Here is a 13585-nt window from a genome sequence, read left to right as displayed (position 1 = left end):
AGTTTGATATATCTAATAACTGATGGACACAGTAATATTTCAGGATTGAAATGAGGTTTATTGTACTAACAGAAAATGCGCAATATGCATTAAACCAAAATTTGACCGGTGCAAAAATATGGGCACCTCAACAGAAAAGTGACATTAATATTTAGTAGATCCTCCTTTTGCAAAGATAACAGCCTCTAGTCGCTTCCTGTAGCTTTTAATCAGTTCCTGGATCCTGGATGAAAGGATTTTGGACCATTTCTTTCTACAAAACAATTCAAGTTCAGTTAAGTTTGATGGTCGCCGAACATGGACAGCCCGCTCTCAAATGATCTGAAAACAAAGATTGTTCAACATAGTTGTTCAGGGGAAGGATACAAAACGTTGTCTCAGAGATTTAACCTGTCAGTTTCCACTGTGAGGAACATAGTAAGGAAATGGAAGACCACAGGGACAGTTCTTGTTAAGCCCAGAAGTGGCAGGCCAAGAAAAATATCAGAAAGGCAGAGAAGAAGAATGGTGAGAACAGTCAAGGACAATCCACAGACCACCTCCAAAGAGCTGCAGCATCATCTTGCTGCAGATGGTGTCACTGTGCATCGGTCAACTATACAGCGCACTTTGTACAAGGAGAAGCTGTATGGGAGAGTGATGAGAAAGAAGCCGTTTCTGCACGTACGCCACAAATAGAGTTGCCTGAGGTATGAAAAAGCACATTTGGACAAGGCAGCTTCATTTTGGAAACAAAAATTGAGTTGTTTGGTTATAAAAAAAAGGCGTTATGCATGGCGTCCAAAAAGAAACAGCATTCCAAGAAAAACACATGCTACCCACTGTAAAATTTGGTGGAGGTTCCATCATGCTTTGGGGCTGTGTGGCCAATGCCGGCATCGGGAATCTTGTTAAAGTTGAGGGTCGCATGGATTCCACTCAGTATCAGCAGATTCTTGAGAATAATGTTCAAGAATCAGTGACGAAGTTGAAGTTACGCCGGGGATGGATATTTCAGCAAGACAATGATCCAAAACACCGCTCCAAATCCTCAGGCATTCATGCAGAGGAACAATTACAATGTTCTGGAATGGCCATCCCAGTCCCCAGACCTGAATATCATTGAACATCTGTGGGATGATTTGAAGCGGGCTGTCCATGCTCGGCGACCATCAAACTTAACTGAACTTGAATTGTTTGTTCAAAATACCTTTATCCAGGATCCAGGAACTGATTAAAAGCTACAAGAAGCGACTAGAGGCTGTTATCTTTGCAAAAGGAGGATCTACTAAATATTAATGTCACTTTTCTGTTGAGGTGCCCATACTTTTGCACCGGTCAAATTTTGGTTTAATGCATATTGCACATTTTCTGTTAGTACAATAAACCTCATTTCAATCCTGAAATATTACTGTGTCCATCAGTTATTAGATATATCAAACTGAAATGGCTGTTATAAACACCAAAATATTTAGAACTAAAAATGATTAAGATTAATAGGGGTGCCCAAACTTTTTCATAGGACTGTACATAGAGACAGTGGCATAACTAGGAATGGCGGGGCCCCGTGGTAAACTTTTGACATGCCCCCCCCCGCCCCCCCAACCGACACCAACGCCGAAGACCTCGACTGACCCCTTCCTATGCATTCCTGCGCGTTCTATTATCCCCCATAGCGGCGCCTGCACACACTATTATGTCCCATAGTGGCCCCTGCACACAGTATTATCCCCCATAGTGGCCCCTGCATGCAGTTTTATCCCCCATAGTGGCCCCTGAAAACAGTATTATCCCCCATAGTGGCCCCTGCACACAATATTATCCCCCATAGTGGCCCCTGCACACAGTATTTTCCCCCATAGTGGCCCCTGCAAACAGTAGTATCCCCCATAGTGGCCCCTGCACACACTATTATCCCCCATAGTTGCCACTCGACTGTCCCCCTCCTATGCATTCCTGCGCGTTCTATTATCCCCCATAGTGGCCCCTGCACACACTATTATGTCCCTTAGTGGCCCCTGCACACAGTATTATCCCCCATAGTGGCCCCTGCACACAGTATTATCCCCCATAGTGGCCCCTGCACACAGTTTTATCCCCCATAGTGGCCCCTGAAAACAGTATTATCCCCAATAGTGGCCCCTGCACACAGTATTATCCCCATAGTGGCCCCTGCAAACAGTAGTATCCCCCATAGTTGCCCCTGCACACAGTATTATGTCCCACTGTGGACACTCCTAAACAATTACTATACTCTGGGGTCTTTTCAGACCCCAGAGTATAATAATCGGAGACCCAGGGGAATAAAAACATAAAAAACTACTGTTTCTTACCTGTCCCCCGGCTCCTACGCTGTCTTCTCCGCTGCCATCCCTCATCAATGACATCAGACATCACATGACCCGGGACGCAGGCCGGGTTCATGTGACAGAGACGTCAGACAAGAAGGAACGAGGCCTGGCAGGATCGTGGAGAGGTAAGTAACAGTGTTTTGTATGTTTCTTACCTCTCTTGGGCCTCCGATCATTATACTCAGGGGTCCAAAAAGACCCCCAAGTATAATGATAGCAGCGGTAGCGGCTGTCACCGGGCCCCTAATGTCCCGGGTCCTGTGGCAGCTGCCTCTGCTGCTATGGCGGTAGTTACGCCCCTGCATAGAGACATAGTGCAGATGCTAATAGTAAGTTTTCTATGTCACCACAAAGGTTGTGTTCAGTGCTGCAGAATCTCTTGTTTTCTCCATGCGCTGTATATGGAGGACATCACATAGGCTAGTAGCTCAGGGGAAACTGTGAACAATGGGACATGGGACAAATTCTGGGATATGATTTATGAATTATTCCCCAGCTACTGAACAAGGAGTAGAGCGTGAGATCTCCACATCTATCCAAAGAAGAGAAAACAAACTGTGAAAACAAATTGAGAAGATTTATGTCCCAGTAATGATTTCCATACAAGCCACTGGTGGTGTCTGCAAATTATTCTTCCAGATATTTCAAGTCTCCTATTACTAAACAGCCTGAAAGTTGAGATTTTACTTTGCTTCTTATTAATGGGATATGGCATATGGTAAACATGTGTAACAATTAGGCGAGTTAACCTAACTGTGTGGGCTTAATGAATTTACAAATTACTTCTGACAACCTTCCAAAGACAAGAAATATGACCGGGGCTAACCACACAAACACTGTATTACAGAAATTAACATTTGAGCATTTTCAGCTGAAATTTGTATTCGTACATTTGCATTTTAGACTAAAGGTTATTATTATGTTTGTACAGCATAGTGTGAGGCTTTAAATGGGTTTTCTGGGACGTTAATATGGATTGCCTATGGATAGCACAGGACTTCATTATTAGGTCGATGGGATCCAATTCCAGGCACCCACACCAGTTATTTCATGGGGTTGCTTGGACTATACATTTTGTAGCAGTTGGGGGTGGTATTGCACTTTACTTCAACTCTTTCCTATTCAGGTGTAGTACCAGACATAGCCACGACAGAACAGAATGTATGGCGCTATGCCTGGTATCAACAAAGCCACAGGGCTCTGCAGAGCACTGCGGCCTCCTCCAATTCAATACCGATGGATCCCATAGTAGTTACATGAGAATGAATACAGTATATCTACATAAGCTTTGTCATATTCAAGGTCTGTTCCATGTGTATGTCGGCCCTTGGTGCAATAGTCATGTAGTCACAAAGAGAGATCATATATGTCATGGCTCATGGGTGCGGTGAGTCACGGCATCTTCATGTTAGCATGGGACTAATGCTGGCCTTGATAGCAAGTCTATATAAATTGACATATTCCATTTTTAAAGGTATTGCTATAGAATTTTTGAAATAAAATGGATGTATAGTATATATTCTATATAGTTATACATTGTATACATAATATATGTTTTTTTTTCTCTTGCTGTAACAGGAAGTAGCTTTGGGACCAGACGCCACCTCTTACAGATTGCTAGACCTCAGTCCTTCTTCTCAGTATACAGTGAGACTTCAGGCATTGAACGGAAACGTCAAGAGCAAATTCATCCAAACCATCTTTACAACAAGTAAGGCTACTCATGTTCTATAGTCTATATATATATATATATATATATATATATATATATATATATAATTTTTTTTTTTTTTTTTTACAGTGATGTTTAGCAGTGAAGCTCATATGTTTGTGTTTGTGTTCCATGTGGTACTAAACCATAATGCATCCTCCATACTGGATGTACCATCATACGCCTCTAGTTTTACTCATGGATTCCATAAGAGACAATGGTGGTTCGCTCCCTTGCCTATCCCACTACGTTCCGTGAATGTGGGCATTATAGGGCTGGGATTGGGGCAGACCTAGGGTAATTTTACATGGGGTACTTTGGACCGGACCCTGAGGTGGAGGCCACCTCAGGTTCCGTTCCAAAATACGGGTAGCAACACTCCGGATTAGGCCCAATGAATGGGCCTAGTCCGTAGGAGGGAGTTTCTTCAGGCCGAATCGCGAGGCGAAACAGCCTGAAGAATGAGCATCTCGCTTCTTTTGCCGGGAGCCGGAACAAGGCAGCTCCCGTAAAAAAGAACTGACCGGCTCCCATTGATGTCAATAGAAGCTGTCTTCTTGGTCAGGATTTTGAGACCATATCTCTCCGTATAAACTTACCCTAAGGCTGACTATGCTGGAGCTTGAATAGCCGACACATTTTTGAAGAAGCCGTGGCCTCTTTATAAATCTCTTGGTCCCTGTGTCAGTCAGGAAATTTATTAAGACTGACATATAGCACACCAGTCTTAATAGTTACATAGTAGATGAGGTTGGATGAAGACATAAGTCCATCATGTCCAACCTATAAACCTACAATTCCCTACAGTGTTGATCCAGGGGAAGGCAAAAAAAAACCCATGAGGCTCATGCCAATTGCCCCATTTCAGGGGAACAAATTCCTTCCCGATTCCAATCTGGCAGCCAGTACAAAACCCCTGGCCATAATAAATTTATCCCATTGTCATTCACTATCCCATATAGGGCTTACAACTAGAGATGAGCGAACAGTAAAATGTTCGAGGTTCGATATTCGTTTCGAGTAGCCCCTCAATATTCGACTACTCAAATCGAATATCGAACCCCATTATAATCTATGGGGGGAAAATGCTCGTTTCAGGGGTAGGCAACGTTTGATCAAATTATACTTACCAAGTCCACGAGTGAGGGTCGGGCTGGATCCTCCGAGCAGTCTTCTCCGTGCAGCGTTCCCGCGGCATCTTCCTGCTCTGAATTCACTCTGCCAGGCATCGGGCCTGGGCAGAGCCGACTGCACATGCCCACACTACAAGCGGACATGCACAGTCGGCTCTGCCCAGGCCCAATGCCTGGCAGAGTGAATTCAGAGCCGGAAGAGGCCGCGGGGAAGCTGCACGGAGAAGACTTCTAAAGGTAGGAGAAGAACTAGCATTGATTGGCCGACTGTATAGCATTCGGCCAATTAATACTGGTTGTGCATCGAACTTTTACATTCGAACAGCGAGTGGTACTCGATCGAGTACGAGTATTTCAAATACCGTAGTATTCGATTGAATACCTACTCGATCGAGTACCACTTGCTCATCTCTACTTACAACCTAAATTCCCTATCAGTATTCCTTTGGTGCATGGGAAAGCACAAACTCCTTACAGATACCATCCTTGGTCAGATTCAAACCTAGGACTCAAGACAACAGTACTAACCCCTGAGCCCCCATGCAATGTATATCAATTCATGGCCAGTTCCAATTTGCTACATGGATAGCCAAGGATGGACCAAATTTATTAAGAGTTGTGCACCAATAAATCCAGTTTTAGATTAAGAACGGAGCAGGGAATGCAGGTTTTTAATAAATTCTCTCTCTTCTATTTGATTTTGAGATCTCAAGCGAGAGACCGATCAGGCATACGTTGTAAGGTAGACAGAGCGGATCGATACTATAAGTACAGTTGAATTATTCGCAATAGCACTTTAAAAGCATAACACAAAAATAAGTCGTTTTGCTGACAGAACCGTAGCGCAAGTGTTGTTCCAGCTTCCGCCTCTTTAAATGTCAAGGCAGCATTAAAAGCTTTCCACATCCCCACCAAGCAGAAAATTAAACCTCTTTTGTCGGGGAAAATGTGTATTTCAGTGACAGTTCTGATTTACCAATCATTTCCAGGTAGACTATTATACTAAGTTTTAGTGATTGCATATTTTATATGTCATAGAGCTCTTAGGTTATTGTATTGGGGGGAAATGTGATCTTTTTGGCACGTTGGGTCTTTACCTTGTAAACGGTTACATACATGATTGGCTCCGATCTATACGAGGTCCTATAACGTTGTATAGTCTGACCTAAGTATGACCTAAGAGCGCCTAACTTCTCAAGTTATTGAATGGAAAGTCATTCATATTTGAAAGGAAACATGTGCTTGGAAGGGCTCGCGAACAGTGAGAGAAGCCAGACTAGTAACTGCTGGGAGCGAGGGACGCACTACAAAGAGGCGAAGATTAGGCAAAGAATTTGTTTTGGGCTACTTACCTCGCCCTGGCCGACTGTCAAGTGAACAGGATGTGCTCCCAGGGCAGGTGGTTTCGTTGCACCGAAATCTAAAGCAGACACATTTCTGAGTTAATCCTTAAAGGGAACAATCTATGTTTTAAAGCCATTCAGATAGGAAAGAAAAAAAAAAAAACTTGGCTAAAGGCAACGACTAACACATAGTCCAAGCAGCCTGCATTGGAACGGAGAAGGATAGTTTATTCCCTATAGCAAATCCTTATTGGCTCCTTGGGTTTGCGGTTACACACAGAAGCTACAGTCTCTTTATTCTTCCTGCTCTTAAAGCTCAGGCTTAACAGTTACCGTATTTATAGCAACAATCATATCTCCCGTGTTAGAACTGGAATCCCTTTGTTTTCCATCACATAAGAATTAGATTTTCTGAGATGTCTGTGCCAGAGAACGGGGGAGGATTTAGGAAATACAATATATTATGATCAAAATACCTAATCCCTAATAATACCAGTCCTTATTGAGAAATGTGTTTTTTATGGTTTATATACATGAGATAGGAGTCATTCAATATGGAGTGGTCTCGCGGGTCAGTTGAGACAGGGTTCATCTCAATGAAGTAGAACAAAACATGGAGAACTAATGCAAGAGAGAAGTGGAATAGAAACCAATGGAAGTATACATATTAACTAAATAAATGTCCTAGCTATCATCAGTAGATGATGAGATACCTTCTATAAAGAGAGATGGGCAACTAAATAACTACTAGAGAGGCTATGGTGGCCCAGACTACTAGAGAGCCCATGGTGGCCCAGACTATTACAGAGTCCATTGTGGCCCAGTCTACTACAGAGCCCATGGTGGCCCAGACTACTAGAGAGTCCATGGTGGCCCAGACTACTAGAGAGTCCATGGTTGCTCAGACTAATAGAGAGCCCATGGTGGCCTAGACTACTAGAGCCCATAGTGACCCACACTACTAGAGAGGCCATGGTGGCCCAAACTACTACAGAGCCCATGGTGGCCCAGACTAATAGAGAGCCCATGGTGACCCCGAATACTACAGAGCCCATGGTGGCCCAGAATACTACAGAGTCCATGGTGGCCCAGACTACTACATAGCCCATGGTGGCCCAGACTACTACAGAACCCATGGTGGCCCAGACAACTAGAGAACCCATGGTGGCCTAGACTACTACGGATGTCATGGTGTCCCAGACTACTACAGAGCCCATGGTGACCCAGACTACTACAGAGCCCATGGTGGCCCAGACTACTACAGAACCCATGGTGGCCCAGACTACTACAGAACCCATGGTGGCCCAGACTCCCATACTACTACAGAGCCCATGGTGGCCCAGACTACTACAGAGTCTATGGTGGCCCAGCACTATTCTGCTTCTCCTGCTTCCTGACATACGGTTAGCTATTAGTTAGTCAATTAGCTATAGTTGCCACTACGAATAGCTCACACTCCATAAGAAACACAACTTGAAGACTTGAGATGCAATGCTAAATCTGTAACAGGGGGCTTTGTCTTCTAATGGGGCAATGGGTCCTCCAAGCCTATTATAGCCCAGCTATACCCTTGCACTGCAAATAGGTTTTATAGATCAATAAGTAAAGATGTAGCAGTGATAACCTGAACAAGTACGGCACGCTGTATATCGGCTAGTTGCATAGCATGGCCATCATGCACTTTCTATTCTATAGTCTGTATTAAAGAAGTATTTTTGACACTGGAGCGCTGTGTCCTTAGAGTAGCGCTCTCACTGTCTACGTTGGTGCTATTGCTTATAAAGAGATATAATTCCATATTTAATGAGGTCCATTTAAAAGGGAAAACATGGAATCTCATGATCTAGAGTATATAGAAATAAATTATTAGAGTGATGGTAGAAAGTCATTTTTGTCAGAGCTCTTACACCCATGTTGCAATGGAGCCCTGTGATTTCTATGTATGTCCCTCCCAGTGGATATTGCATTTGTAAGCAATCCCCTACTGACCCCTATTGATATCATAGCATGTCCATATTATCGGGACCATATTACAGACCCAAAATTGTTCGTAGGTCTTATGACCCGAACTTAGAGGATTATAGATCCCTATGGTGCTACTAGTTTACATCCTTAGATATTTGGACAGATTGACATTTGTGGTCCATATAATATGGACGTATTATGGCCATGTTTTGTCTCCTCGTGTAACCAGAATTCCTAATCCACTCTTTCCATTCTTTTTTTGTAGCCGGACTTCTGTATCCATTCCCCAGAGACTGTTCTCAAGCCATTCTAAATGGAGAGACAGAATCAGGAATGTACACCATCTATGTGAATGGCGACCAGTCGCAACCTATGGAAGTATTCTGTGAGATGAATGTCGATGGAGGTGGATGGATTGTAAGTATCAAATATCATTGAAATCTGTTGTAGATTCACAAAGCCATGGATCACATGAGCCAAACCATTGAAAACCAAATTATTGAAAGGTATCCACTGAGTGTTCACTTACTACATTTCTCAATGCAAAGAGCCAGAGTATCCTCCGTGTGAAGGGGCCCTTAAAACTATAATATCTTATGGCTCCCCCCATCAAATTGGAGGAGTCTTGTAGATATATTCACAAATCTCAGACAACTCTCAAATAAAGGCAGTAAAAAAAGAAGAATATTGGCTTGTTTTAGGACACCATTACCTGTTCCCGTTCCCCTTGTCTGTAGACAAAATGTAAGTACACAAATAAGCCCCTTCCCATAGAACCCCCTGAAAAGGACAATAAAATGTGTCATTTATGATTATCTTTTGAAGGTTTTGGTCCTAAAGGAGTATTCCCTTTCCAGTTGTTCTAGGAAAGTCATTGAAAACCTGATATATACATATACTTCTAGAACGGAGCGACACATGTTCCTAAGAGTGAATGGAGGGGCGCGCATGCGCAACTTCTCTCCATTCACTTTCTGGAACAGATAATGAACAATTATGTTCATTTAAAGGGAATCTCTCTGCTTTGACACCATGTTTGTAGACCAACATCCTACGGGTATTCATTTTATAATATATTTCTGTAGCGATGTTATTCGAAAAAGTAAAGAGTGAAGAGGACACGGCGCTCTAGGGTATCAAACCCCACTGATGTCTTATGGATGACCTGAGGATAAGTCATCAATATAAAGGAATTGGTCACCATTATAAACTTTTCTACATCTGTTTTTGTGAAAAAGGCAAACTGGATAGTAAAGGAATAATATACAGTAGATTCTATACTTATCATAACAAATAATAAAAATAATTTTTTTGTAATAATAACTTTGACGGGTTGTCAGTAGAATGGGCCGTCAAAGTTTCATTGGGGAACATGAGACACTTTGGAATAAAGAACCAAGATGGACACTGGAGGCCAAAACTTTATGGGCTAGTTCACACGGAGCAAAATGGTCAGGATTTTGCCACGGAATCCGCGTCAAAATCCTGCCACTTCCCATTGAAATCAATAGGAGCCGGTCAATCCTTTTTCCACAAGCGGTTTGTTCCCGTTCGTTGAAAAAATAATCGAGCTGTCTTTTCTTCAGGTGGATTCCACGGCTGATTCAGCTGCGGCGTCCGCCTCGGGACACCACCCTCCGGATTCATTTGGGCCTTATCCAGAGCGGAAAGCCGCGACGGGATGCCAGTGCACTGCACCATTCACACCCCGTGTGAACTAGCCCTATCAGTCCAGTCTATGGATTGGAGGGGATCCCAGACACCAGACACCCTCTGATCAGACCATACCTGCCATAATACAGAATTAAATTTAACAATATATACTTAAATATTTAAGTTTTCTTAAGGTTTCGAGGAAGTGTAATGCTTGATAAAGAATTATAATATTATTATTATTATTAATATTAAAAATTGTGCGTATATATACAGTGTATATATATATATATATATATATACACAGTGTATGTATGTATATATATATATATATATATATATATATATATATATATATAAAACTCTACATTATATTCAGTTCACCTATTTCATAGCTTTTGTAACACCTGCTTTAAAAAAATAAGTGAAACATTAGAAGCATTTAGAGAATGTGTACAGCACTAAAATGCCCAAATCACTTGTCAGACTGAGCCCATGGGATGTATTTTACACATGCCTTCCCTGGAAGGTAATAAAATCAGAGGGCAAAATGTCAGTGTCAAGTCAGATGTAACAGTGTTTGAAATAATTGCAAATTCTTGTTTGTTAGTAGAGATGAGCGAACAGTGTTCTATCGAACACATGTTCGATCGGATATCAGGGTGTTCGCCATGTTCGAATCGAATCGAACACCGCGTGGTAAAGTGCGCCAAAATTCGATTCCCCTCCCACCTTCCCTGGCGCCTTTTTTGCACCAATAACAGCGCAGGGGAGGTGGGACAGGAACTATGACACCGGGGGCATTGAAAAAAATTGGAAAAAGTCATTGGCTGCCGAAATCAGGTGACCTCCATTTTAGACGAATAGTGGATTTCAAATCCGGGTCATATGAGAATGTGAACTTTGTGACTATGAGACAGGGATAGCTGTACAGGCAGGGATAGCTAGGGATAACCTTTATTTAGGGGGGAATATTATTAAAAATAACTTTTTGGGGCTCTATCGGGTGTGTGATTTGTGATTGTGATTTTTGTGAGATAAACTTTTTCCCATAGGGATGCATTGGCCAGCGCTGATTGGCCGAATTCCGTACTCTGGCCAATCAGTGCTGGCCAATGCATTCTATTAGCTTGATGAAGCAGAGTGTGCACAAGGGTTCAAGCGCACCCTCGGCTCTGATGTAGGAGAGCCGAGGGTGCACTTGAACCCTTGTGTACCCTCGGCTCTGCTACATCAGAGCCGAGGGTGCGCTTGAACCCTTGTGCACACACTGCTTCATCAAGCTAATAGAATGCATTGGCCAGCGCTGATTGGCCAATGCATTCTATTAGCCTGATGAAGTAGAGCTGAATGTGTGTGCTAAGCACACACATTCAGCACTGCTTCATCACGCCAATACAATGCATTAGCCAGTGCTGATTGGCCAGAGTACGGAATTCGGCCAATCAGCGCTGGCTCTGCTGGAGGAGGCGGAGTCTAAGATCGCTCCACACCAGTCTCCATTCAGGTCCGACCTTAGACTCCGCCTCCTCCAGCAGAGCCAGCGCTGATTGGCCGAATTCCGTACTCTGGCCAATCAGCACTGGCTAATGCATTGTATTGGCGTGATGAAGCAGTGCTGAATGTGTGTGCTTAGCACACACATTCAGCTCTACTTCATCGGGCTAATAGAATGCATTGGCCAGCGCTGATTGGCCAGAGTACGGAATTCGGCCAATCAGCGCTGGCTCTGCTGGAGGAGGCGGAGTCTAAGATCGCTCCACACCAGTCTCCATTCAGGTCCGACCTTAGACTCCGCCTCCTCCAGCAGAGCCAGCGCTGATTGGCCGAATTCCGTACTCTGGCCAATCAGCACTGGCTAATGCATTGTATTGGCGTGATGAAGCAGTGCTGAATGTGTGTGCTTAGCACACACATTCAGCTCTACTTCATCGGGCTAATAGAATGCATTGGCCAATCAGCGCTGGCCAATGCATTCTATTTGCGTGAACTGAGTTTGCACAGGGGTTCTAGTGCACCCTCGGCTCGGATTGCTACATCTGATGTAGCAGTGCCGAGTGTGCATCAGATGTGTAGTTGAGCAAAACTGACTCAGCACTGCTAAGTCTATGCATTCGCATAGGAATGCATTGGCCAGCCTTCGGCCAATCAGCGCTGGCTCTGCCGGAGGAGGCGGAGTCTAAGGTCGGACCTGAATGGAGACTGGTGTGGAGCGATCTTAGACTCTGCCTCCTCCAGCAGAGCCAGCGCTGATTGGTCGAGTTCCGTACTCTGGCCAATCAGCACTGGCCAATGCATTTCTATGGGGAAAAGTTAGCTTGCGAAAATCGCAAACTGACAGGGATTTCCATGAAATAAAGTGACTTTTATGCCCCCAGACATGCTTCCCCTGCTGTCCCAGTGTCATTCCAGGGTGTTGGTATCATTTCCTGGGGTGTCATAGTGGACTTGGTGACCCTCCAGACACGAATTTGGGTTTCCCCCTTAACGAGTTTATGTTCCCCATAGACTATAATGGGGTTCGAAACCCATTCGAACACTCGAACAGTGAGCGGCTGTTCGAATCGAATTTCGAACCTCGAACATTTTAGTGTTCGCTCATCTCTATTTGTTAGTATAGAATGAGAATTGAAAAATATTATCTAATCTATCTATCTATCTATCTATCTATCTATCTCCTATCTATCTATCTATCTATCTATCTATCTATCTCCTATCTATCTATCTATCTATCTCCTATCTATCTATCTATCTATCTATCTATCTATCTATCTATCTCCTATCTATCTATCTATCTATCTATCTATCTATCTATCTCCTATCTATCTATCTATCTATCTATCTATCTATCTATCTATCTATCTATCTCCTATCTATCTATCTATCTATCTATCTATCTATCTATCTATTATCTATCTCCTATCTATCTATCTATCTATCTATCTATCTATCTATCTATCTATCTTATATATAATATATACATGTACATTAGAAATCTTCTAAAAAGAGAATGTTCACCCAGAATGTGTTGAGCATCTGGGAGGACTGAGCAAGAACGTGAAGAAAACTTCAAAGAATGAAAAATCCATAACTAAACTAAGCAGATTATTGCTTATCTCTAACAAGTCCCTGGGCAACCATCATTTTAACTGACTCCAGGTGACTAGTCATGAAAGTGTCAGAACACCATAAAACATTGACATTATATTTATTATATATAATATACCATGGCATGTCATGGTTTCTGATTGCCGGGCTGTCTAGAGATCAATTGTAATCTATGAAGGAATCTACTGTATTAGCAAATGTGCATTACAGCACCAATGTAAGAGAAATGAAGTATTATAAATGTGTAAAAGGGATTTTATCGCTGTAACTAAACATGAGCATGACAATAGAAAATATAATATTATGTTTTTCTAAAAACACAGTGTTTATAGCAATATTCAC

The 13585-nt window shown here is 42.9% G+C and overlaps 1 protein-coding gene across 1 annotated transcript in view; it reads left to right on the top strand.

Moving 5' to 3' along the window:
• TNC (tenascin C) overlaps nucleotides 1–13585 on the top strand; it is a 105017-nt gene that overhangs the window by 69508 nt on the left and 21924 nt on the right. Inside the window, exons 19-20 of the mRNA XM_075260061.1 lie at nucleotides 3909–4041; nucleotides 8748–8899. Coding sequence (XP_075116162.1) covers nucleotides 3909–4041; nucleotides 8748–8899 — 285 coding nt within the window. The remainder of the gene's footprint in view (nucleotides 1–3908; nucleotides 4042–8747; nucleotides 8900–13585) is intronic.

This window comes from Leptodactylus fuscus, chromosome 11, assembly GCF_031893055.1.
Source record: "Leptodactylus fuscus isolate aLepFus1 chromosome 11, aLepFus1.hap2, whole genome shotgun sequence".
NCBI lineage: Eukaryota > Metazoa > Chordata > Amphibia > Anura > Leptodactylidae > Leptodactylus > Leptodactylus fuscus.
The sequence above is the reverse complement of the archived record's forward strand: the minus strand, read 5'-3'. Positions and strand labels throughout refer to the sequence as shown.